Source organism: Halichoeres trimaculatus, unplaced genomic scaffold (assembly GCF_033239565.1).
Source record: "Halichoeres trimaculatus isolate MK-OKI-2021-1 unplaced genomic scaffold, fHalTri1.1 fHalTri1_scaffold_4, whole genome shotgun sequence".
Classification (NCBI taxonomy): Eukaryota; Metazoa; Chordata; class Actinopteri; order Labriformes; family Labridae; genus Halichoeres; species Halichoeres trimaculatus.
This window is the reverse complement of record NW_027437182.1, coordinates 988,758-1,015,148: the sequence shown is the minus strand read 5'-3', so window position 1 is coordinate 1,015,148 and position 26,391 is coordinate 988,758. Positions and strand designations below refer to the sequence as shown.

The 26,391-nt window shown below is 44.4% G+C and overlaps 1 protein-coding gene across 2 annotated transcripts in view; it reads right to left on the bottom strand.

Annotated features, from left to right (window-relative positions):
• Positions 1-66: 66 nt before the first annotated feature.
• Positions 67-26,391, bottom strand: part of kifap3a (kinesin-associated protein 3a) — a 39,474-nt gene continuing 13,149 nt past the window's right edge. For both annotated transcript variants that reach the window (XM_074668283.1, XM_074668284.1), the window contains exons 10-20: positions 24,649-24,811; positions 19,695-19,795; positions 16,099-16,204; positions 15,907-16,019; positions 15,641-15,806; positions 15,424-15,549; positions 13,694-13,792; positions 13,528-13,613; positions 11,052-11,241; positions 10,914-10,971; positions 67-2,917 (exon numbers count right to left, since the gene is read on the bottom strand). In XM_074668283.1, coding sequence (XP_074524384.1) covers positions 2,818-2,917; positions 10,914-10,971; positions 11,052-11,241; positions 13,528-13,613; positions 13,694-13,792; positions 15,424-15,549; positions 15,641-15,806; positions 15,907-16,019; positions 16,099-16,204; positions 19,695-19,795; positions 24,649-24,811 — 1,308 coding nt within the window. In that variant the 3' untranslated portion in view covers positions 67-2,817. The remainder of the gene's footprint in view (positions 2,918-10,913; positions 10,972-11,051; positions 11,242-13,527; positions 13,614-13,693; positions 13,793-15,423; positions 15,550-15,640; positions 15,807-15,906; positions 16,020-16,098; positions 16,205-19,694; positions 19,796-24,648; positions 24,812-26,391) is intronic.

The following is a 26,391-nucleotide window of genomic DNA, read 5'->3' as shown; positions in this document are numbered from 1 at the left end:
GCAGCGCCGTGCTTTGATTATTTATTTATTTATGAGCCATGACAGGTTAATGAGTGATACAGTGTGTGTTAGAGTGTGTGTTAGTGTGTGTTACAGTGTGTGTTAGTGTGTGTTAAGGCAAAACAAGACAAAAAATAGCACTTTTGATTTCATGGTCCCACGTTTTCAGATCAAGTTTAAAGAAAGATTAAAAAAAAAGGGGGATCAGGGTGGACGAAGCTTTGACACATGAAGCTTTGAGCATCAAACGCTGCAAACTCAGCGACACCTAGTGGCTGTGAAACATACAGCAGACCATCAGTGACTGAAGCTGCACAGTTTATACTTCCAGATCATTCTTTTCACATTTCTGCTTTAAAGTCACGTCACCACTCGGCTCTGACAGAAGCTGTTTGTGATGAAAATGAGTCAGGTGTGACTTTAAGATCAATGAGGGGCTGTGTTATCAGAAACTTTATGGAGAAATCACTAAATTCACACACGAGGAATATTTATAAAGAAATATCTACACGGCGCAGACGGAGGCTCAGTATCTCCAGCTCCTGAAGACGTGATCTAGAGAAATCAAAGTTCACTCGTGTCGTCTTTCCTGCTCCAGACAGATTTTTGGGGTTTGTCACAAAGTGAGGACTTTTATCTGACACACTGCACCGCTCTAAAGGTTTTTGCACACTGAGTCCGCTTTTTTCGTCCGAAACCTACTCATGTTAAAAAATTAATTCAATCATGTTTCTGAAACTTTTGTCCGTCATTATTTTTTAGAACAGGTTCAATTTTTTGTGTTTTTCTCATCAGCCCAGCTCGTTTCCTGGGTGTTTTGACCCTTCAGAGATGCCGTAGGCTCACATTTTCACATTTTCTAAAATATTTTCTCTTGAATATATTTATATAAATATTTTCTGATGATGATGAATGAAAACTTGTGTATGTGTGTGTGCACGCCGCGCATACCTCAAACATACCGACAGCCGCTGCTCAGGATCAACTGCTCGATGAGTCAGTTTTTCTCGAACTGCAAATTTTTGCAAATTACACAAAAAAAAAAAAAACACATCGGAGACAGTGTGTGAGAAAAAAACGCATTTGAAAAAATTGAACTCAGAGTGCAACACTCACCGTAGAGCAGAGGGAAGGGCGGGATAAGTGAGAGGAGCACTTTTGACCTTTTTACCCCAGAGTTAGGATTGATTTGTCACCATAGACTGTTGAAAAAAAAAATGGACGTCATCTAGCTCCGCCCAAAGTAAGGTCTTCACAGAAACTGCTCCCCCTGGTGGCTGGCTGCAGTATAGGTCAAAAAAATCTGTCTCCCCAGTCATTCCAGATGGGCTGTGGTCAAAGTTTAAAAAATAAAAACACCTGGTAGAAATGTTTCTCTCGGCGTACGCTGAAGGATATGAAGAAATAATTGGTCTGTGTTGTGTTTTTTCCAGTCTTTTTTTCCTGAAACATTCCTTTTTCATTAATTAATTAAAGGTTAAACATGAGGTTTTACCTCATGTTTAACGATGATTGACAGCTGACGTTCTTGTGAAGATTTTCAGGACGAGGAAAATTCATCAGGAAGGAGAAATCCTGAATTTCCCCCCTGGGATAAATAAAGTATTTTCTATCTATCTATCTAAATAAGAAGAGATTAGAGTCTACAAAGAGATAAAACATATTTTTGTCACACAAGTGGCGCTTGTGAGGGGGATTTTTGGCTTCAAAACCGAACAAACACGACTCTGTCCGTCCTTCATACAGACTAAAGATGATTAACTTCCTGATGATTCAGTTTTTCTTGTAGTGTTTCTTGTATTTTTGCAAATAACACAAAATTAATGCATCTAAGGCAGTGAGCAAGGTGTCTGTACGTGGCATTTTTTTTTTCAGATTACGGATCCAAAAAACACATCTGAAAAAAAAAACAGACTCAGTGTGCAAAGACTTTAACCGGCAACACTCACAGTAGAGCAGAGTGAGGGGTGGAATGAGTGAGGAGCACACGTGGAGAAGAGAAAGTGAAACTTAACTATGGTCACAGAAATGAGGAACTGTTAACCAGGCTTATAGTCCTGAAAATACGGTGCTTTTCTCTCGCCATGTTGGCAAATTACGAGAACTCTTCAGGCCTCATTTTTGTCTCGTAACATCCTGAATTCAAACATTTTTCTGGCCTTGTCCGGATTATTTCTAATATGACTCTTACTGAAAATAAGACGTTAGCTTTTGATTAGATTTTAGTTTTTTGAAGTGTAATCTCACCTACACACCAAAAAAAAAAAACAATCTTTGACTGCAAATTTGACCTTTTTAAGATTCTTAGGGTTAAAATTTACTTTTACCAGGGTGGTGGTAAAACCTGGTGGTCTAGGTTTTGTGTCCTGGTCCAGGCTTGGACCTGTGGCTCTTTTTCTTCTCTATCCCTCGTCGTCTCTGAAATTAAAAAAGCCCCAAAAAGCTTCATCCACCCAGACGGAGTAAAACTGTCTCCAGTCAAAGCGTCGACTAAAGTTCTTGTTTAATCATAAATATAAGACGACACCAGCCTCACATGTCAAAGCACGATACTTCATTTAACCAGAACAATATTTAACAATCACCAAAGAGGAAAAACAGAAACATTCAGTGTCAAACAGCTGCTCTGAATTCAATAAATAACAGGTTAAATAAGACTCTGTGGTTTCATTCACTTAAAACTTTAAAACGATGTGAAGCTTCCACGGCGAGGACGCCTCAGTGACGGGGAGGTGACGTTCACGGTGAGCTTCGACATAAAGACACGTCTGAGTGAGGATCTGTCGCTGCAGCTGCAGAGTGTGAGGCCTTCCTGCTTCACCGCGACGAGTTGTTGAAGTTCAGGAAAAACTGCTCGTCAGGTCTGAACCCGTAGGCGCTGACGGGCCGGTCCGTGGGGACGAAGTGCTCCGCCACACTGAGGGACACAGAGACACAGAGACACAGAGTTAGACTTTCACTCATGTGATGTGACCCCACACCACCAGGTGGAGCTCTAACACCAGCCAAACTCAGAGCCCTCCACCCAGAGTGAGTCAGAGCTGTGTGAAAAGAAATCCCCTCATAAAACCTTAATGTCATATTCATCTGCCCGCTGCAGGTGTTGGACGTCCACGGCGAGCGTGAGTTACACGCCGCTCATGGCTGCAGGGGTAAACAGCCGAGCGCCAAGCCATAAAAACCCCGGAGATGTCAAAACAGGACGGCGTGACGAGGGCGAGGGAGAGAGACCTGGCCGCCCTGGGCCCGGTGCGGGGTGTAAATCAGTAACCATGGCGATGTGGATGCAGAGCGAGGGGATGATTTCACGCTCCATCTTCTGACCAGCTGCTGGGCGCGGGGGCCACGGCGATGACCAACGCGTGGTGGATAAACTGGGCTCTGATGGATGACCCCAAAGCTCAGATCTGAACTTTCTAGAAGGAGCTCCCCCCCCCACGCCTCCTCCACCCCAGCCTCCTCCACCTCCTAAAATACGAGCTGTTTGCTTTGCCCCTGCTAGCGCCTGTAATGACGTGTTGTTTTTAGCCAAATCACTTCCAGCGATCAGTTACAGCCTGCGCCGTGCCCCCCTCCACCACCAGCTCCGTCTCTGTTCTCCTCCTCCTCCTCCTCCTCCTCCTCCTCCTCCTCCTCCTCCTCCTCCTCCTCCTCCTCCTCCTCCTCCTCTCTGGGCAGAAATATGTCTTTTTCCTCTCCGCACGCTACGGCTGTCAGGGGGGATTTGAGAGCCGGGCTAAAGGAGGCTGGAGGAACACTGCAGCTCTGAGTCACGCCGCCGGGTTACACCCAGCCTGGATCTGAACCAGACCTCAGAGTCCTGATGCTCGGTTCTCGTCCTGATGCAGACACCAAAACACAGCACACCTGAAACACGGAGTCCAACGTCTTCTGTGGCCAAACGCAGAGCCAGAAGTCAGAACAGTGAAATACTCAGACTCTGTAATCCTCGCTGCAGAAGCTGCGGGTTCAACTCCCAACCTGCTTTTGTCTCTTCCTCTGACCTCTTGAATAAAGACTGAAAAGGTTGAAGCTTCAACAGCTCTTGTCGTGAGGAGAACAGCTGGATTCAGCCTGAGGCCTTCATCAGGATCAGAGTGAAGCAGACTACGGACTGCTCCTTTAAAGAGGAGGGGATGAGTTAGCCAACAGGGCTACAGGCAGGCTAATCCATGCATCATTCGCTCAGTTGATATTCACTTAAAAATCAAAAACTAAACATTGAAAAACTGTTCATTTTCCCTTTTTTCCTTTTTTAAATAAAAACAATGAAAATCTGTTTTTTTTTCAGTATTTTGATGGATAATAAAGCTCAAATTAAGAAAAGTTAAATTACAGTATCATCATGAAAACTCGAGTTAGAGCTGGAGATGATGAGTTTCACTCAGTGTTTTGTTTCTGTTTGTTTTGAGTCGGCCTGATCACTGTCCACAGTTTGATCAGTGAATAAAAAAACTAACGTTTATGAATCAGCGTCATCATCAGTGCAGCGTCGGGACAGACGTCACCTTTTATTTTACTAAAGTCGTACACAATTCCAGTCGTACTGGAAACACCGGCAAGGCCCAGTTATACTTTATCAAAATGTCAGAAATATTGTTTTGACTTTGCAGGTTATGAAGGAGATGCAGCTATTAGGAGTCGTGTGGTGATTTCCTCTCACTCTGGCTGTTAAAAGTCACATTTAGTTCATTTCTGCTCTCACTTGTTGTTCCACCAATAGGAAAACAGTTCAACCAATGACACAAGCAGGATCGCTTCATGTGAGCCATGTGCGTCAGTCAAATGTTAAACTCTGCTGCTTTCTCCGTTAAATTACGACTCCCCTACTGGACGAACCAGACACTACAAACCAAAGCCTTTATACACCGATACCAAATCAAGACCAGCAATCTCTTTATTAACTGAAGGAAGAAAACTCAGTGTAACGCACAGATCTGTCAGCAGGACACTGAGATCCTGCCAAATGCTGACAAAACAATCAACAATCAACAGGCTGTAAACGTGTTTAATTCTGCTGCTGAGGTTTTAACATGGAGCTCTATGGGGAGGCTGGTTCTTTTGGGGACAGCCTCTAGTGGACTCAGGTGGAACTGCAGGTGTTTTTTGTTACAGACGTCACAGTGGAGCTGGAGACGCCTGACGCACTCAGCTGTGATGTTTCTCATTATGAAACATGCTAATCGCCGTGTCGACCACCTCTTCCTCCTCACGCGTGTGTCAGAGAGCGCTGTGACACGCCATGAGCAGAAGGTGGTTCGGGGCCACTGAGACAAGGGGCCCAGTGTTCCCCGGGAATGCCAGTCCGGCCCCAGAGGAGCGGCTGCAGGAGGCGGAGGGCCGAGCGGCGGGCCACGTCCCATCCCGCAGAGAACATTCCTCGGCCCTGAACAGGAAGAGGAATCAGGCCCTCTTCCTCCCTTGGCGTGACCCTTCGCCCCGTCTGCGTCTGACTCTTAGGGGCCCCGCTTTGATCTGTCCCCGCTGTCACAGCTCAGGTTACAGCCAACCAACACCCAGGCCCCGGTAAGGAACCAGGTCCTGCCCTCGCCGTCCCTCCCCCTCCTCAGATCTCCACGTCTCACCTGATTGAGACTTCTCCTTTATTTCTACCTGCTGTCGCTCTGGACGCCTCATCAGCCCCGACAGCCGCTCAAAGCGCTCAGTGATCCTGTCCCTGTGTCCTCACAACACCTGGTACGTTTGGTAAGAGCAGGGGGTCAAGAAAACTTACAAAACTTTATCACTTTGTACCAAAAAACAAACTCAAATGTACTCCCTGAAATTTTCTGGAGTGAGCTGCATGTGTGAACGCACACTGACAGAGTCACAGCCCTAATTTACCCAGAATTCTCCAGCTGCAGCAGCTGATACAAGGGAGGATTCAGCAGAAGTTAACAGGTGGTGGTGAGTGAAAACATTTCTATCATGTGTCTGGTTCAAAAACGGACACGTGACAGGATGAATAAAAACTTCTGAGCCTGAAGGACACACGTTTCAGAGAACATCTGTTAACACACAGCCCTGATTTATAAATCTGAATATGATCAGTGCAGCGTTATGACATCCATCATCACATCACATTTTACATCTTCATCCTATCAAAGACTTGTGAATAAGAAAGTTTAGAAAGTTAAAACAGAAAGAGGCTTCTGTTTATCTCCTGTTTATCTACTACGACATTCTGAGCACTATCCTGAAATTCTTCTCTTTATCTTTAAAGCAGAGCACTGCAAAAATCTGAAATCTTATCAAGTGTTTTTGTCTTTGTTTAAGTAAAAATTGTCTTATTATACTCGATATGAGCCACTTTCAACTTGTCAATCCAGAAAAATGTCTTGTTTCAAGTTATCAGAGGACAAAAATGAGGTTCGAATCGCTTGTAACCAGTAAAAAAATCTGCCAACGGAACAAGAAAAAATTGCTTGAAAATTTCCTTGAGACTAAAACAATGTCTTAATACAAGTAACTTTTCTCTTGCTCCATTGGCAGATTTTTTTACTGGTTACGAGCAATTCAGACCTCAATTTTGTCCATAAATAACTTTAAACGAGACATTTTTCTGGATTGGTCATGTGAATTTGGCTCATATTGAGTCTAAAAAGGAATTTTCTACTGAAAATAAGACAAAAACACTTGATAAGATTTCAGTTTTTGCAGTGAGAAATATTCTGGAATGCCTCTTTTTATCTTCAAAGCCATTCCGGAATCCTTCCCTTTCAGAATATGTCTTTTTATCCTTGAAGCCATGAGGAACAAAATTCCAGACCTTCTGAGTGGTGACATTCCGGAATCTTTCCCTGCATCTCAAAAGCTTTCCTTGGTAACATTCTGGAATTTTTCTCTCTCTAAAGCCATTTGGGGCAACATTCCAGAACCTTTCCTCTTTTTTAATCCAGAAAGGTGGAACTCTCAGATTCTGTTGGTTGGATTTGGTTCCTCTGGTCTGAACACAGTTAGGAAACAAATCCCTCTAATACTTTCCCCCCTGGTGTAAAACAGTTAAACTTAGTCTTAAGGATGGGTACCTTTCAGATTTAAACGATACAGTACCGATGCCCGGTACCTGGCAATCGGTACAGGTACTCAATGGTACCAAGTTTCGGTACTTTTTTTGTGTTTATGTGGTAAAACATATCAATTTGTTTAATAATGAAATTAAAAAAAATTTAAATTCAACAAATTTATTCTTCAATATATAACCTTGCAATACTGTGTTCATGTCCAGCATGGAAAATCACCCAGTCTTCCACTCCCTCACAGTCACAAGGATGTGTTTAGGTACATTAACATGGTACCTTTTGGTTTTACATGAATCGATACCCGGTACTTTGGACAGAATTTGGTAGGTACCTATAAAAGTACCTAATTCGGTACCATCCCTACTTAGTCTGAATGTTTTTAAATCCTTTGCAGACTTTATTTATGCTAACGCTCAGGTTGACTTCTGTCAAGAAACTTCTACTTCCTGCTGTTGAAGCTTTGATCCCAGTCGACTAAGCTGACTATCTGCCTATTGTTTGGCTAACTACAACAACAGTATTAACTCAGAGGGTTAGAATCTATGACTTTCATAACCAACATTATCAATCATTAGACACATAAATCACTGAGACAGGAAGAAGAGTCGTTCAAATACTAGTTTAGGAAATGACTGGCAAGACTGATGCTGTAAAAAACATTTGATTACTTTGGAAAAAAGAGTATGTGACTTGATTTCGATAACAAGAATAAAAAGAATTTTGCTTGAATTTTAGCTGAAGTGGTGTTTATATATAAATATATATATATATATATATATATATATATATATATATATATATATATATTTTGCTCCTATGTTTGTCTGGAGATTCTCCGTGTAACCATTGTTGCATTGTTTACGCACAAGATTTCAGCTGTTAGCAGCCTGTAGCATGTTGATGCTAACCGGTGCGGGGGCTGGTGTTCCCTGTGAGAAGACATGGACCTGTCCTTCCATCCATCGTTGTTGGGAACGTAAGATCTATCTGCAATAAGATGGACGAGCTAGCTGTGCTAACCCAGCAACAGAGGGAATACCAGAGGGCAGAGCAGCATCATGCTATTCACAGACATGGCTAACAGAGCTAACACTGGACATAAACGCCACACAGGAAGTCGAGCTCAGTCCTGGACCCTGTGGAGGTGGAGGCTGGCTGGAGAATGACGGACAAGCTGTCGTCTCTTATAGAAACTTTTTTTTATCTGGCTGACACTTGTCATTTTATCCTATTTGTACGTTATTGAATGTTATGCAATGTATTGTTGGGGATCAATAAAGCACATTCTATTCTATTCTATTCTATTCTATTCTATTCTAAAAATGTTATTTAAAAGTTTTCTGTCATTTCATGCGAGGTTTCTGTTCAATCATTTCTGGTCTCTTCTGTTTGATTTTGCTCGTCACGCATCTGATTTATTTAACTATGTGAAGTCCCCTTTATCCTCCACTGTGTGTGTGTGTGTGTGTGTGTGTGTGTGTGTGTGTGTGTGTGTGTGTGTGTGTGTGTGTGTGTGTGTGTGTGTGTGTGTGTGTGTGTGTGTCTTGGTACAGTGGTTGTGCAGTGTAACGTGTGTGTAACGTGTGTTTTAAAAGGCCTCATTCACACCATGTTTCACACATGGTTTAAAATAAGCTCTGGAGCTGGCTTTGATTATTATGTTAACCTGGATCACTCAGAGTACAGCGGCCAAATTAAAACAGTCTCACAGACGCCCTTTCCCCCAGCGCCCGCCGTGCACTCAGACGCTATCGGTTACAGAGCTGAGAGACGGAGAATAGAGGACTGACTTCTCTCCTCTTGTTGGGTTTAAACTGTTAGATTCGTCCTTTAAACTTCGGCCAAAGTAAAGTTTCCTGCGGAGCAGCGGCGTCCATCAACAGGAGCGTTATCATAAGAGAGACTCACACTAAATAAGACAAACTGTCCTCCATAAACGCTCCATTTCCTCAACGATTCATCATCTCTGCAGCGAACCCAACGAGCGGCTGCTGCTGACGAACACAGATCAGAGGAAACTATCAGTGATATCAGGATCGGTTTTTAATTCCCAGGCTTCAGTCTCCTGTGTCTCCTCGTGTTTCTCTGACTGGAGGAGTGGATTTATCAGAGCCACGAACAACAAGACAGCCGCCGAGTGTTTGCTCTCAAAGTATTGCTGTTGAGGGTGGAGCGATGCCTTCTGGGATCGGTGCGGCCTCGTCGGCTCGGGCCTGGCCAGGTTCAAAAACACACATCAGCGAATAGTGATTAGGAAAAACAATACGAGAGGGCAGAGCCAGCGAGGCGAAGGTAAACACTCACAGGTTAGTGTTTCCTCTCTGACACAGCCGCAGTGTGTGGACGAGGACAACCTGCTCTGCTGACAGCTCCTTCACACACACACACACACACATCATGCTGCTGTACACACTGATTCTCAGAGATTTAATGTGTGTGTAGGGTCAGGCTGGGGTCACAAAGCTAGCTTCTGCAGGAAGTACCAGTCTTAGATTAAAATATACAATCCAGTCTCAGAAACCAAAGTGTTTACAGGTTTATCAAAGTGTCTCACTTCTCGTCTCTACAGAGGGACAGAGGGCGTAGTTTTGGGAGTAGAGACCCAGGGAAGACTTGCAGCAAATGTCAAGACGGTGTGAATGAGAGCGGTTAGAGGAATCAACAGAAACTGAACCAGAGGACCTGGTTTTCTTTCCAGACTGATTGCTGGATGATAAAGTTGAAGGTGAACAGCGGTTACAGCTGAATTCATCAGCTTATGAGGATCAAACCCATCAACAGGTGAGTAACACAGTTCATATAAATGAAGAGTGTTTGTTGGTGTTTAGTTTGGAGGAATGTGGCTGCGAGCTGCTAATGATAGCTAATAAGCTAAAAGGCTAACTGGGAGTTTACTAAAGATACTGGTTGGTTAATGTGTGAAATACAAAAAAAGCAAACAAGACGCAGTTAGCCATGCTTAATGAACTTTTCTATCCAACTTGCAGCAAAAAGCTGAATTATGACTTTTTCCAGTCAGTTTCAAGTTCCACTCATGTGTAATCTGTGTTAAAGGAGGAGCTTTAATAACAGGATCTTCAACTCAGGCTGTGGCTGGGCTCAGTTTTTTATTGTCATGGACTCAGGTGGAGTTTTGTACTGAAATAAGTGGCTCCAGCCTTGCTCTTGTGAGACATGATACTGGATCAGTGTTTGTGTTTTTGGCCACTTTGTTGCTGTTAAATGCTGGTTATTGCTTTTTTTGAAAAAAAAAAAAAAACTGCCCAGAAGGGTTTAAGTTTCTTAAGTTGGTAACACTGACTGTATCCTATGAACATTCTTACATCATTGTCTCAGAACACAATGCCCTGGCAAAAAATGCCGACCTCTGTATCTCTAAAAGGTGGTGAGGTTACAAGGTTTTTGAAGTAATTTGGAAATTTCACATGTCACTACCAGTGACATCCAGTAGAACAGGGAAATAGCAGCTTATTGAGGCCAAAAAGTGCAACACTCAGAGAGTTCCGGAATGCAGTGACATCACAAAGACAGAAAGCTCTCTGTGCTTGATGATGAACATTCTAGAACCTCATTGATGGAGCTGCAGCATAAAGGCCGTGTAGAGCTTTAGGAACAAGAACCAGGACTTTAACATCAGCTCTTAAAGAGACAGGAGCCAGAGCAGAGACCATGGAGGCCTCACTGACCACCACCTCCTACAACCCTTCATCTGTTTTTGTCTTTTATGCAAGCGGTAGATTAGCAACACCTCCTCCATAGTCTGGTGGACGTATTGGTTAACAGAAATACCAACTTGAAGGACACACTGGAGTAAGGGAGCAGTGACAGTAACGTTGTTTGAAAAGGATGGATACAGGTTTGTGGGTAAAGGGAGGAGAAACGGGCCTTTACCTGCTCAGGTCGTTGTAAAACTCAGGACTGATGGCTCCGTCTGCTGACATGATCCCGTCTGGATTAAAGAACACAAACAAGGTTAATCTCTTCTCTCAGTCTAAGATATGGAGGACAATGTGGTAAAGCAGCCCGTACCGGCGTTGTAGAAGAGGTCAGGTCTCTCCAGGATGTCCCCGTTCCCGATGAAGGACTCTGCGTCGTCCCCGTACATGAAGGGCTCGGCCGCTTCGTCCATCTGGCGGTTCTCCACCATCTCCAGCCACTGACCGTTGTACCAGCGAAACTTCTCCTTCTGGATCCTCTTCCCCCACTCCTCGTCGTACTCCTGGAGCCACAGGGAGGGAAAGAAGAGTCTGAATCAGTGAAACGATACTGAAAGAGCAAAAAGTAGCACTATTCATAAAACCCTCTATCCATCCATCCATCCATCCATCTATCTATCCATCCATTCGCACACTAAATAAAATCCTGTGTTAACATTTAGTTGAACTAAATCTTCATCCCATCTGTCAATAAAGCCTGCCACCGCTCTACTTCACCTCCTACAACATCAACAGCCCACCAACTTTCCATGCACCTGTGGCTAACCTCAAGTTTTACAGCCCTGGGAAGATAACTACATCTACAAAAACACTCATCTGGAAGAAAATACTGATTTTATTCTGTGTGTTTGGATTCAGTTCACTGACAACGTGCTGGATTAATATATGTGATTGAAATGTGGAGAGACATTACTAAACGAAAAAAAAAAATGCAAGGTGCCATATTATCAATAAGTTATCACAGTCAAGATAACTTAAAAATAAAATTGAAAACGTATTAATTTTTGAAATTTCTATTCTTTTGTTTTGCATATTTGTTACATTTCCAATTTTTATTTTTTGCAATGTTTTGCAATTTTGTTTATTAATTTTTCAACCTTTTTAGAATTACTAAATTTTGGCAAATTTAATTAATTTCTTTTTTTTCCCATTTTTGGACAATTTTGAAATGTCTTTTTCTTCTATTTTGTGCATATTTTTTGACATTTCAACTGTTTACATTTTGTAATTTTTTCAATTTTGTTTTTGAATTTTTACAAGCTTTTTGGAAATACAAAATTTTTGCAAATTCAAATAATTTCAATTTTTTTTCTGTTTCTGAGATTTTTTAAAATGTCTTTTTCTTCTATTTCTTGGCATAATTGTTTACATTTCAATTGTTTTAATTTTTCACTTTTTGAAATGTTGTTTTGAAATTTTTGCAACCTTTTTAGAATTCCAAAATCTTGCGAATTTTAATAATTTCACATTTTTTCTATTTTAGAGATTTTTTAAAATGTCTTTTTCTTCTATTTTTTTTTGCATATTTTTTGACATTACAATTGTTTTAATTTTGCACTTTTTTGCAAGTTGTTTTGAAATTTTTGCAACCTTTTTGGAATTCCAAAATTTATGCAAATCTAATTAGTTCAATTCTTTTTTTTTTATTTGTCTTGCATTTTTTAAAGATATTTTTTAAATATTTGCATATTTTTTTAAATTAAAAGTCTAGGCATCACATGTACAATTTTTCAAATTCAAAATATCTCACATTTAGATACCTAATTACTGGAATCAACTGGTCATAGAATGGTATACATCCTATTGTCTTTATTGTGAAGATTTTGTGGCTCCTGAATGACTTTAATCCAGGTGAAAAAAACGTGCTCTGTGAGGACAAACACAGAGCTCCGTTTTCTTTTTCTCTGCAGGCGCTGAAGGCTGAGCGATAAAGGTCGGTCTGGTCTGAGAGATTAATCATTCAGATGCAGAGCGGAGCAGGAGCAGGACCCTGACCTAAACAGGCCCAGAAAACGACGAGCGCTATCTTCCAGCAGACTCATCAAAAAGCATCTCTGACTCAGCGATTATCTCCCTGCACATTTAATCTGAGTCACAGCCGAGTTCAGACTGGATGAGCTCATCACGCCCTGCAGGGGGGGGGGGTCACTTTTTCATCGTCTTCCTGTGGAAATATGTCCGGGCTCAGTGTGTGTGTGTGTGTGTGTGTGTGTGTGTGTGTGTGTGTGTGTGTGTGTGTGTGTGTGTCTGTGTGTCTGTGTGTGTGTGTGTGTGAGCAGGACGGTGATCAAAGGTTGAAGTTTTTAGGACTGCACAGTTAAAGTGTGTGCTGCCAGAGGAGCAGTAATGATCCTCTGTGTGTGTGTGTGTGTGTGTGTGTGTGTGTGTGTGTGCGTGTGTGTGTGTGTGTCTGCTTTCTCTCTCACCTCTGCTGACACACTCCAGACCCCCCCTCGTCGTCTTTCATGTGGTTCACAGTTTAATGGCTCTCACTGATAATTTCAATGAAACACTTCCTCTGCCCCCCCCCTCGCCGCCCTCGCGCTCGCCGCCTGGCTCTAATCTACGGCTCATTATGCTGATCTGAGGCCTGGCAGCCGTCACACGCCGTCACAGGCTGACCGGGAGCTGACCACGTCTGTCAGTCGCGGGCTGACTCAGGAGTTTATTGGCGGGTTAATCGGCCGGTGTCAGATCTGTCTCTGCAGACGTGACGGAGCTGGAGGAGCTGCTGATGCTGAGCTCCAGCTTTAGTTTCTGCAGGTTTTCAGGGTCATGTGACTACTCACAGCGATGATGTCCAGCGTGTTGTTGCAGACCTTGCGGATCTCGGCGTTGTTGTCGTGCATCAGGTCGATGAGGTACGCCGGGGCCGCTGGGGTCAGGGGTTAAGGAAGGAACGGGCGGAGCGTCTGAAACGTTTCCTACCTACTGAGATTAGGAGCTTTAGGATACGAGTGTCTTTGACGATGACGTCCCTGGTGGCTTTGTGAAACACCATCTGGTAGAAGACGTAGACGATCTGACACACAAACTCATCGTCCTCTTGTTTGACTGAGAGGAAAAACAAGGAGAGAGGAAAGTTACTGACAAAGCGTCCTCAAAGTGAGCTGTGATGTTATGTGCTGCGATTACATCAGCAAACTCTGCTTCTGACCAAGGAACATGTTCACCACCAGGGGGCGCTGTAGAGAAATATGTCTGGATGGTTTTATGACAGGATCAGGATCTGGATTTGATCAGGACTGATTTTCAGATTCAGACTTTACTGACATGGAAAAGAAGGAAGGAAGGAAGGAAGGAAGGAAGAAGGAAGGGAACAGAGAAAGGAAAGGAGGAAGGAAGGTGGGTAAGAAAAAAAAATAAGGAGGAAAGAAATGAGGGAGGAATGGGAGGGATGAAAGGGGGAGCAACAAATGGTGAGGAAGGAAAGAAAGAAGGAGGGAAAGAATAGATGGGGGAGGAAGAATCAAGGGGGAAGGGGAAGGAAGAATAGGGGAGGAACAAAGGAAGAAAGAAAAAGGAACGAAAGACAGAAGGAAAATAAGATAAAGAGAGAAGGGAAGGAGTGGAGGAGGACGGAAGGAAAACAGGAAATAAGGGAGGAAAGAAGGAAGTAAAGAAAGAAGGAAGGAAGGAGGGGAGGAAGGGATGAAGGAAGAAAGGAAAAGGAATGAAGAAGTGGGGAAGTAAAGGAAAGGAAGTAAGGAAGAGAGGAGGTGAGAATGGAGAGAACAGGGAAAGAAAGGAGGGAGAAACGTGGGTAAGAAAAAGAGAATAAAGGAGGAAAGTAGGTAAGGGAAGGAAGCAAGGAGGGGAGTAGGAAGGATGGAAAATAGGAAGGAAGGGAGGAAAGAAGGAAGTAAAGCAAGAAGGAAGGAAAGCAAGAAGGAAGGAAGGTAGAGGGGGAAAAAGAAGGAAAGAGAAGGAACCCAGGAAGAAGTGAGAAGGGAAGGACGCAAGAAGTAGAGGAGGAAAGAAGGAATACAGGAAGGAAGGGAGGAAAGAAGGAAGGAAAGAAAGAAGGAAGGAACAAAGGAAGGAAGGAACAAAGGAAGGAAGAAAGGAATGAAGGAGTGGGGGAGGAAGAAAAGAGAAGGAATGGAGGAAAGAAGGAAGGAAAGAAGTATGAAGGAAGGCAGGAGGGAAGGAACAAAGGAAGATGGAAAGAAAAAACAAAGGAGTGGGGGAGAGAGGAAGGAAAGGAACAGAGGAAATAAAGAAGGAAGACGGATGAAGGAAAGAAGAACGAAAGAAAGGAGGAAGGAAAGAAGGATGAAGAAATGAAGGGAGAAAGAAAGGAATGAAGGAAAATGGAAAAAAGAAACAAGGCAGTGAGGGAGGAAGGAAATGGAAGTATTAGAGGAAAGAAGGAGGGAAAGAAGGATGCAGAAAGGGAGGAGGGAAGGAATGAAGGAAGATGCAAAGAATGAACAAAGTAGAGGGGACGGAAGGAAAGGGAAGGAATGACAGGAGGGAAGTAAAGAAAAGGAAGGAAGGAAGAAAGGACTGGAGTGAGGATTAAAGGAGAGAAGGAAGGAAACTGAAGGAAATGGAATGAGGACTCTTCTTCTCCTTCTTTCCCAAAACGAATCCTGCCACCTGCGTCTCTTTCCGCTCTGCTTCCTGTTTTTTGAGCTTTCACATTTCCACGTCGTGATAAATCCTTTTCTTTTGCCTCTCACCGTTGAGCAGCTCGATGAGCGCGGGAATGATCCCAGACTTGGCCAACATGGCTGCACAGGAGTCGTCCATGGACACGGTGCCGATCATGATCACCACCTCCAGTATGAGGTCGTCCTCGGCGACTCCTGACCTCAGAGAGACGGCAAGGTGAGAGGGTGGAAACAGTTTGTCTTTTTCAATCCATACCTGACTCTGGTCCGTCTTTCTGACACCCACCTGGTTTGAGTCGGTCCTTCAGGTACGGCACCAGGTTGTACTCGGTGAGAACGAGCGCCCAGTCCAGGTCAGGGATGGTCAGGTTGGCCAGCGTGCCCAAACACTCGATGACAAACTCCTCGGCCTCCTCCTCGCTGATCTGAGCAGCGAGGTCTCCGACGTAGTCCTGCAGGGAGCAGAGGAGACGTCAGCGCACAGATCACCTGTCTCTATGAGCAGACAGCAGGTGGCGCCATCACTCCGGACACAGCTCTCTGAGGACTAACCAGGAAGAGGCTCTTAGTTTGTCCGCTGTGCTGAGACAGATTTCTGATCATCTTCATCACCAGAACATCCTTCATCTTCACAGCCCGCTTCATCAGCATCTTCAGACCGTTACCTGAAGAAACAGACACACAGGAAGTGAGCGACACCGAGAGGAATCAAAGGTCTCTTCCTCTGTGGCGTTAATCGTTTACCTTCACAGACCAGCTGGGCGTTGCTCTTGTTGGCGGCCAGGTTGATGCAGAGCGAGATGAGCTCCACGTCCAGCCTCTCCCCGCAGTCGAAGAGCATCCTCATCAGCTGGGAAGCAGAATTCATCGCTGAGATTATTCACAAGAAAAACATCAACCCAAAGAGTCTGACCGTGGAAAAGACTGTGTTCAGTTATTTTGGTTTGACAAAGATGCAATCTTTAAACAAATTGGCGTCACGAACAGGATCCAACTGTCATGATATCTTTGTGAGATCTTTGAGAAATTTTCAAGATATCTTCATGGTTTCTTCTTGAGATCTTCACAGGATCTTTACGTAAAGGTCTACCCATGGCTCCGACCCAACAGGCCTCCAGAGAGCCGGCCAATCAGAGGGGATGGGGTTTGTCTTTAGAGACAGCGGCTAAAAACAACTGTTTCAGACAGAAGCTGAGAGGAGAGCTTTCTAAAACACCAGGGAGAGAAAAAAATAAAGATTTTTTTTGACTACGGGAACACCACAGGGACAGAATAAAGACTAAAAGAAGCACAATACCCCCTCTTCTTCTCGTCTTCATTCCTAAACCCCCTCCCTCCGCGGTGTCCATCCCTCTCCTGCGCTGATTTAACATTAAACAGGAAGAGCTCGGAGCTGAGGGGGGTGATGGGGGGCCAGAGGTGCTCAGCTTCCCTGCGAGGAACCAGAGCGAGGAGGAGGAGGGAGAGGCTGGACCGGGCCTGGGTAAAGTATCACATACCAGGGGCCCCGGACCCCAAAATCAGCCCCGTCTAGACTCTCTGGCACCTGATTCTGCTTATTTACCACAGACAGCCACCGGGGGCCTCGGCGCTGCAGCCCAGCCAACACAGCCACCTCCACCCCTTCAGCCCACACCTCCACCTCTCTGCTGACATCCACATGGAGCAGCAAACCCTGACCCCATTAAAGCAGGAGGAGGGGGGGGCGGGTCACCCGGCGGCCTGGGAAAGTGATAAAAGAGAGAGGGAGGTCCCACGCCGGGATGAAAGGTGAGGGGGTTTGTTAAAGACGTGTCTTTACAGGGTGGACTGATGGAGGTGAATTAAGTCTAACACGAGGCCTGACAGGAACAGCTCTCTGAACGAAACAAAGAATGTTTCTGTAAATATTCTGAGTGACAGCCAGGTACACAAACGGCCTATGGTATACCACTGACTGCTCAGTCACTCGTAGCAACCACCCAGCAACTTGCACCAACACGCAAAACTGGCACAAGTCACTGTTGGACTGTCACACATTGGTGAGGAATAGCCACAGGTCACTAAACGATTGGCATAAGTCACTGAACGATTGGCATAAGTCACTGAACTATTGGCATGAGTCACTGAAGGATTGGCACAAGTCATTAAATGATTGGCATGAGTCACTGAACGACTGGCACAAGTCACTGAACGATTGGCATGAGTCACTGAACGATTGGCATGAGTCACTGAATGATTGGCATGAGTCACTGAACGACTGGGATAAGTCACTGAACAATTGGCACGAGTCACTGAATGATTGGCATGAGTCACTGAACGATTGGCATGAGTCACTGAACGATTGGCAGAAGTCATTGAACAATTGGCATGAGTCACTGAACGATTGGCACAAGTCATTGAACGATTGGCATGAGTCACTGAAAGACTGGCATTAGTGAAGAAAGGACTGGCATGAGTCACTGAACGATTGGCATTAGTGACGAAGGGACTGGCATGAGTCACTGAACAATTGGCAGAAGTCACTGAACAATTGGCATGACTCACTGAACGATTGGCACAAGTCATTGAACAATTGGCATGAGTCACTAAAGGATAGGCACCCGTCACTGAACGATAGGCATGAGTCACTAAACGATTGGCACAAGTCACTGAACGATAGGCATGAGTCACTAAAGGATAGGCACCCGTCACTGAACGACTGGCAGGAGTCACTGAACGATTGGCACAAGTCACTGAACGATAGGCATGAGTCACTAAACGATAGGCACCCGTCACTGAACGACTGGCAGGAGTCACTGAAAGACTGGCATTAGTGATGAAGGGACTGGCATGAGTCAATGAGCGACTGGCATGAGTCACTGAACGATAGGCACCTATCACTGAACGACCGGCATGAGTCACTGAACGACTGGCATGAGTCACTGAACGACTGGCATGAGTCACCTAATGATTGGCAGGAGTCACTTAATGATGGGTATGAGTTACTGTGGGACTGGCACGAGTTGCTGAGTGATTGGCACAAGTCACTGAACAATTGGCATTGGTTGCTCAATAATTGGCATGAGTTGATGAGGGATCAATGGCATCCCATAAGCCATTTTTGGATCCTGGCCCTACTGGAGATTTCCAGAGAAAATGTAATAAACCAGGAGAATCCATCAAGCAGGAGCTGGACGTTTTCCTCTCGGTTTCACACAAACCCTCTGCGCGCCATCAAGCATCGTTAATCCTCAGAGCAGAGACGGATGGACCAAATAAGAGAAATGAATCTAGAAGAGAGCAGCGAGTGGGAGAGTAAGCAAGCCTCAGGGCAGGGTCAGGGGTCACATCCTGGTCATGCTGCTCGCCCGCCTCCCGAGCGCTCGGAGGGGGGAGAGACCCCGGGGTCCAGATCTGCTGCTGACGTGACCTTCTGAAAAAACAGCAGACTCTCCCGACCACATCTGGCCGACGTTTACACCCAATCTCGACAAACAAACACGACGCACATTTGGCTAATCGCCAGTGATGAGAGGAGCGGCTGACCGGGTCAACTCAATCAGGAGGGAGCGGCGCTTAGTTGGAACGTCAGGATGGAAAGCTGAAGGAAATCAGCCTGAGGGGCTTCGTCCTGCAGCTCTGAAACCGCTGCAACGTGTTTCTGTCCCTGACGGTCTCTGACTGTTGGAGAAAGAGCTTATTCTGGACCAGAAGCCTCTGGAGGTGGGCGAGATCGTGAAATATTTATACAGAATCAACCCAAACAAGGACGCAAAAAGGCTACAAGCCCCGTGTCCACCAAGCGGTTTAGTTCAGTTCATCTGGGTACAAGATTTAGTGGCGTTTCCTTTGACTAAAACCAGGACAGGTCCCCAAATTACCGTCCCACTTTGGTACCCTTCTGTTTCTGTAGCTGGTGCGGCTATCAGCATCGGGCTTACTCGCCGCCTACCAAGAAACACAGGATCAGGCTTTACTGATCCAACCCGTACCAAACTGTACTGATCCAAACCGGACCGCTTGGTGGAAACGGGGCTTCAGATGCCCCCTGAGGGGTCAGGGCTGAGGCTCAAACCTCTCAGGTCCGGGTCATGATTATAACTCCTGTGTAGCTCTGGGAAAAGTCGAAGCTGTGATATTTGGTTTCAGAGGTTTTTCAGCTGCAGGACGGTTCAGGCCTGGGAGAGAAAAGCTCGTTGTCATCACGCTGAGAGTGAAGCCTGAGCAGCAGCCCTCTGGTGGTTTTTGGCTCCAGATGTGGCGTGCGTCCCCTCCCTCCCCCCCGTCTCTGTCATGCATTAATTCCCGCGGTGCCGTTAGCCGCTGATGCTGATGTGTCGGTCGTGGTCTGCTGGGTTTGGTACATTAGCCAGCCTTACCTGCGGTATGCAGTCTGTGTCGGCAAACATGGACTTGAATCTGTCGTCCATGCTGATGTGGTACAGAATGCACATGCTGGACTGTCTCTGGCCCTCGTCAGCTGCAACACAAACACAGGAGGAGGAGGAGAGTCAGAGCATGAATGGGCGGTTGTGCCGCGGCGCTCTGCGGGATGCCAATGACCACATCTAGGAGGGCTGTGTGTTTTCTGAGAGTATTAATGGGCTGAATGGACTTTTTAACAGAGATCCCTGACAGAGGTCAGAGCAGAATCAGCGGCGGGCGGCTGCTGTGTCTCAGTTTGTCATCTCTCACAGGCCGCTCCACCAGAGGAAAAACAAGGTTTACAGGAAAACTGAGGCTCTTCATGCTGCTTGAAGGCAACACTTTCCAAAAATACAGGAAAACTCAGTTAATTTTCCAGGGATATAATGGCAGACAGTGTGCTTTATGAAACAGATCAACATCTCTTCCTCGTGGAGGCACAGAGATAAACTCTTCTCTGGGAGGTTTCAGGACGTTCCTCCACAGGGATCAGGTGAAAACTGGGGATAAACTCTGTTCACTGCTGCATTAACGTCCTGATAACCGCAGGAAAACCTCTCGTTTAGGAGACGATGGAGAAAAACCAGTATGCATGTAATAAAACAGCTGCAATCTGCTTTTCTTAACTGCTTTTTCACCAAACGTCTCTTTATAATAAAACTTGGTTCATGACTCAGTATCACCTGAAAAAAGCTTAATTTACGACTAACACAGAAAACATGTGTTGAAAACACATTTTAACCCTTCGTGACCCACCATACTGAGTCTGCCAGAGCACATATTTACATTTTCACATGCTACACTGATGTTATTTTCATTAAACTTTTACTATACGTCACTAATGTCCTTAGATCCAAACTTCAAACAAAATGCACTGACTTATGTTCAGACTAAATAAATATCCAAAAAGAAACCTAAAGAGCAGAAATGAGCTCGTGGTGTGGATTTTTGTTTTGTTTTCCTTTTGTTTGTTTTTTATTTTTTGTTTGTTTTTAATGTTTTATTGTTTAGTTTGTTTTGATTTGTTTTTTTGTTTGTCTGGTTTCCTTTTTTTTGTTTGTTTGTTTGTTTGTTGTTGGTCTGGTTTTTGTTTGCTTTATATTTTTGTTTTGTGTTTTGTTTTTGTTTGTTTTTTTATGTTTTATTGTTTTGTTTGTTTTATTTGGTTTTTGTTTGCTTTTTTGTTTTGTGATTTGTTTTTGTTTTTTTGTTTGGTTTTGTTCTGTTTTAGCTTGTTTTTTGTTTGCTTTGTTTTAATTTTTCTGGTTTGTTTATTTGTTTTTGGCTGCTTTGTATTATTGTTTTTTAATTTTTTTGTTTGTTTTTGTCTTGTTAGCTTGTTTTTTGTTTTGTTTTGTTTGTTTTCGTTTGCTTTGTGCTTTTTTATTGTTAATTTTGTTGTTTTGTTTGTTTTTTTTCATTTTGTTTTTGTCAGTTTTTTTGTGCTTGTTTTTTTTCGTTTTTGGAGTCGAACACTCTTTATTGATCCCTCATGGGGAACATTTTTTGGTGAACTGTGCCTTTAATGATTCTCCATAAAGGCCTAATTTCACAGTCACTGCGGCTCAGAGCCTTATCAGGGCTCCTCAGCGGCAGGGAGCAGATAAAGACAGGATGGATTGAGTGTTAGACTGTCAGAGAGACCAGGACCTTTATGAGTCTGACCTCTGACAGGAGCTGGAGGAGCTGCAGGCCTCCAGGAGGAGGAGGAGGAGGAGGAGGAGGAGGAGGAGGAGGAGGAGGGGCAGCTCTGAGAGCTAACAGAGTTCAGTTCAGAGTTTGACCCGGGGACTTTTCATTAAGAAAAGTGTTAAGAGAGAGGCTCTTCACTGGACCAGAACCACTGACAGACCTCCAGTGACGCCCCGACCAGGTCCCCTTCAGTCTGGTGTTGGGTCAGCGTACAGGGAGCCTTATCGGTGGTATCAGGTCCAGATGTGCTCAGTGAACCCCTGGAGTCAGGAGGGAGCGCGGCTCGGGGAGGGACGGCTCGGGGAGGGACGGCTCGGGGAGGGACGGCTCGGGGAGGGACGGCTCGGGGAGGGACGGCTCGGGGCTTTAATTGGGAAAACAGGAGGAAGCATCAGTTTTACTGCCTTTAATAAGTTTAAGCTCCGCTGCTCGCCGCTCACTGCTCGCCGCTCGCCGCTGAGGCCCAAACAGCACAGCCTGTGATTGGCTGCAACATGTGCTTCTCATTAGTGATCCTTTAGCTCCACCAATACCTTCCAACGCTCATGAAAACACACACACACACACACACACACACACACTCCTGTAGGCCCTCTCTGCCCGGAGGAACACGGAGGATCCTTTACGAGCGCAGAGAGATCCCGTTAAATGTTCAAAACACTGGTCGGGCTGGAGGAGGAGGAGGAGGAGGTGAAGGGGGAGCTGTTAAGAATTAACTGGACTGTTCATGGGCAGTTAGTGGGAGAGCTAAACTCCAATTACACCCCGGCCTGGTTTCAAACCGCCTAACCTTCGTAAAATTACACCGCCACATTAGGCGGCGTCTGGGGCTGGGGCTGGGGACGGCGGCGCTCGCCTGTTATTGTTATTTTCTGGGTAAATAAGCAAACTGCGCTCGGCCCGCTGAGACGTCACAGACCACATCACAGAGTCAGAGGCTCATAAAGAGGCTCCGCCCCCCCGCTACAGCCGCCTCATTTGTTTTGCGTAAAACGAGCTGACAGAAACTTCTCATTCTGAGAGTTATTTCTGGAAACATCTTAAAGCCTGATCATGATTCCCAAACTGCTGCAGCTCCATGCAGGTTCTAGAATGTTCATCATCAAGCACAGAGAGCTTTCTGTCTTTGTGATGTCACTACATTCCGGAACCAAGGGTGTTCAACCTGTGGCTCTTTGACTCCTCTGCAGTGGCTCCTTGTTGCTTTAAAAAATATTATTAAAATAAAGAATAGTTGTGTTTCTTCCAGAGGGTATTGATGGTTAAAGACACTGACACTAAATAAAATCCTGTGTTAACATTTAGTTAAACTAAATCTTCATCCCATCTGTCAATAAAGCCTGCCACCGCTCTACTTCACCTCCTACAACATCAACAGCCCACCAACTTTCCATGCACCTGTGGCTAACCTCAAGTTTTACAGCCCTGGGAAGATAACTACATCTACAAAAAGACTCATCTGGAAGAAAATACTGATTTTAATTCATTCACTGACAACGTGCTGGATTGATATAAATGATTGATATGTGGGGAGACATTAGCAAACAACAAAAACTGAAGAGTAAAGCAACATTATCAGTATGTGTTATCAAATTCAATATTATTTTAAAAATGTAGAAATTTTTGGAAATTTATTAAATTTATTTATTATCTTTTTAATTTCCGCATATTTTTTAAAAAATCTTAAATTTAATTTTCTTTTCATTTTTCAAAATTTCAAAATTGCTTGACATTTTTGCAAATTGTTGAAATTTGGTTTGTTTTTTAATTTTTGTCAATTTTTGACATTTCATTTTTTTTTTGCAATTTTGAAATTTCAAATTTAGAAAAAAAGTGCAAATTTTTGAAATTTCTATTTTTCTGTATATTTTTAGAATTTTGCAACTTTTAAAACTTTTTTTTGCCTTTTTTGAAATTTCTTTTTTTCTGAGCAAATTTATCTAAAAAAACCTTAGACATCACATGTACAATTCATCAAAGTCCTGTACTGATGGGGGATTAAGATAAGATAAGACTTCTTATCTTGTCTTGATGTTGAGTTTCTGCTAATAAAATTGTATTAACATTTATGGGTCTAGACCTGTGAATGTTTTTGTAAAGTGTCTTGAAATAACATTTGTTATGATTTGGCGCTATATAAATAGATTGATTGATTGATTGAAATCAAAAACCTTATTGTTTAGAGAATCATTAGATTTTAACTTTGTTCAGAATTGTATCTACTTTAGTCTTTATTGTGAAGGTAAAGTAGATTTTGTGGCTCCTGAATGACTTTAATCCAGGTGAGCTGAGGCTAAACGGCTCCTATGAAAGTTAAAGATGCAGACCCCTGACCTGGTGACTCAAAGGCCTGAATAGGAAGAAGTGTTGGAGAGGAGTGTTCTCCTGAAGGAGCTTTAAAGAAACTAAGCATGCCTCCTCTCTGCAGCAGCTGCAGGATGTGACCTGAAAACTGAGGCTGGGCTGACGGAGAGGAATCTCCTCTGTCTGAGTTCAGGTGGTGTTGGGATGGATGAGACTTTCATCTTATCACCGGGGGTCAGGACCTGGGTCAGGACCTGGGTCAGGGCCTGGGTCAGGGCCTGGGTCAGGTCTGTGTGGAGGGGAGATAAGGCCTCGGTCGTCATGTGTGGAGTTAAAAGAGGAGGCTGGGCAGTGAAAGCATGATTGATGACGCTGCAGCAAACGGCACACAAACACACTCACGGCCGTGTCAGAGCTGTGAGGGGGCCTAATATTTCAGCGTTAACTCATATTATGTGTGCGCCACGCTTCCTGAAGCAGACCCCCTCCCTCCACTTCCCAAAAAACAGCCCCCTCCTCCCCGCAGACCTCTGCTCCTCTCCGCCTGCTCCTGCAAAAACAACATTTGTGCAGAGGCTCTGGCATGTTATTCTAACAAATATATTATATTAATTATGCGCCGTTACCCGAGCCTCCCCCTGAGAGGCTTCAAAGCTCCGTCAGAGATGCTTCTGACCGTGTCACACGCCCCGCCAGGAGACAACGCACCAATCGCACGCTGCCGAGCTTCCAGGAGGTCACTGCCCTAATGGTCACCAGAAACGGAGCGGCGTAGAAGCTGCACCTGCACGTACGCCTGAGCGAAAACAAATTAAGAGGCTCCGCTTCCTGCTCCAGCGTTAGAGAGGTGAAACAGCGCAGGACGGAGCGCAGAGCGGCAGAAACCCGGCGGTGAAAACGGCGAGGACCTACCGAGCAGAGAGGACAGCTTGGGGATGAGTCCCGCCTGCACCATGTGGCCGCGCAGCGTGGTGTCGAAGGAGAGGTTGAGCAGCAGGCGGAGGGAGGTGGTCAGGAGCTCCTCGTGTGAGCAGGGGACGAGGCGGGCCAGCTTCGCCACCGCCGACGTTTCAGCCTGGAGACAACGAGACAGAGAAATCAGAAATCAGTGATCCACTCTGACACACACACACACACACACACACACACACGGCGGGGACCGAGCGTCTCCACCGTCACTGAGGTCAGGCCTCATATCTGTGTCCACAGCAGCCTGCGTTAGGTTGGTCTGACTTCATTTGGAGCGAAACATCTAAAAAAAAATGATTAAAGAACAAAAATCATCGATTTCTTCTCCTGAGTTTGTTTTTTCTGCAACAATTAACAGTTTTTCTGAGTTGGCTCTGAGCTTACATCGACTAAACGAGGATGGCAAAAAGTCCTTGAACAAACATAAATTGTTTCATTGAATAAAATAAAAGTTTTTTTCTTTTTCAACCTTCATAAAACCAACAATTAATCCTTTAAAGTCCATTTATTTCATCATTTCGTTGTGTTTATCTTAGTTTAATCTGCCGAGCTTAAATCATCTGAATTTTCCGATGTTTATTCAGTCGTCCTCAGTTTCTGCCACGATTCACACAATGAGTGCTGTGCAAACTTTGTATTAAAGGTGCTTTAAAACTAAGTGATCATTCTTACTCTGATTAATTTGTTTATTTCCACTCATGTAGAATTGTACAACAGAAGATAAGGGCATTAAAAGAAAAAAAACACTAACAGAGCACATTTCTGAGATCCTCTGATAGCCTAGAGCTACAGACTGAGATAATGTGTTTATTTTCATAATTTACAACTTGATTCTTGGAAATTTATGAGATTTATTTTGTTTTTTTTCTTTAAAGTGTCCCTAATCCTCTGCCGTAGGTCTGACTAAAGAAAATTAAGTCATTTCCTGAAAGCTGGGACTAAAGTGTCTGCAACAAAAGAAGCTGCTCGGATGTTTAAGTTTATCATAGGAAAAGATTTTTATCTTCTTTATTTTTTTACTCAGAGATGAAAAAACATGGATGAACAATAAAGTCAAAGATTTATGACATGACACAAACATCACTGAGGATTTTGTTTGTTCTTAAAAACAGGAAGTATGAGGAAAATTTTGATAAAAACTGACTTATATTTTACACTTTCTCATGATTCATGTTTCGTTTCTTCTCGAAAGTCTATTTTTAACTCTTTCTGATTTTAATATTCTTCATTTTATTTCCTCTTTGTGTCTTTATTTAATCAAACAGTGAGATCTGAATCTGAACTGCTCAAACTGTGTTTGACTTGTTTTTAGTGAAAAACGTCTTTAAGGTTTAACCTGAGCCACGTTCAGCTGGAAAATCCAGAAAATGATTTATTTAAAGAGATGAAAAGAGAAAAATGTCGTCATCGTTTTTGTCTTGTGATATCCTGAGATCAGACATTTTCTGGAGCTGCCGGCTGAGCGCGGCTCATGTGAAGACTTCCTGCTCTGGATCCTGGAGGAGGAGGTTCACCTGCCCGCAGACAGGTGGAGGTGTTGAGCTGAGGAAACCAAACAGACGCTCTGTCAGACCTCAGCTCAGCGCCCGTCCACACGCCGTCCGTGTGACGGTGGAGCTGGCGTCAGACCCTGAGCCGCCCGTTAACGTGTCGGCCTCCTCTCCTGTGGTCTCCCCGCACCGCCAG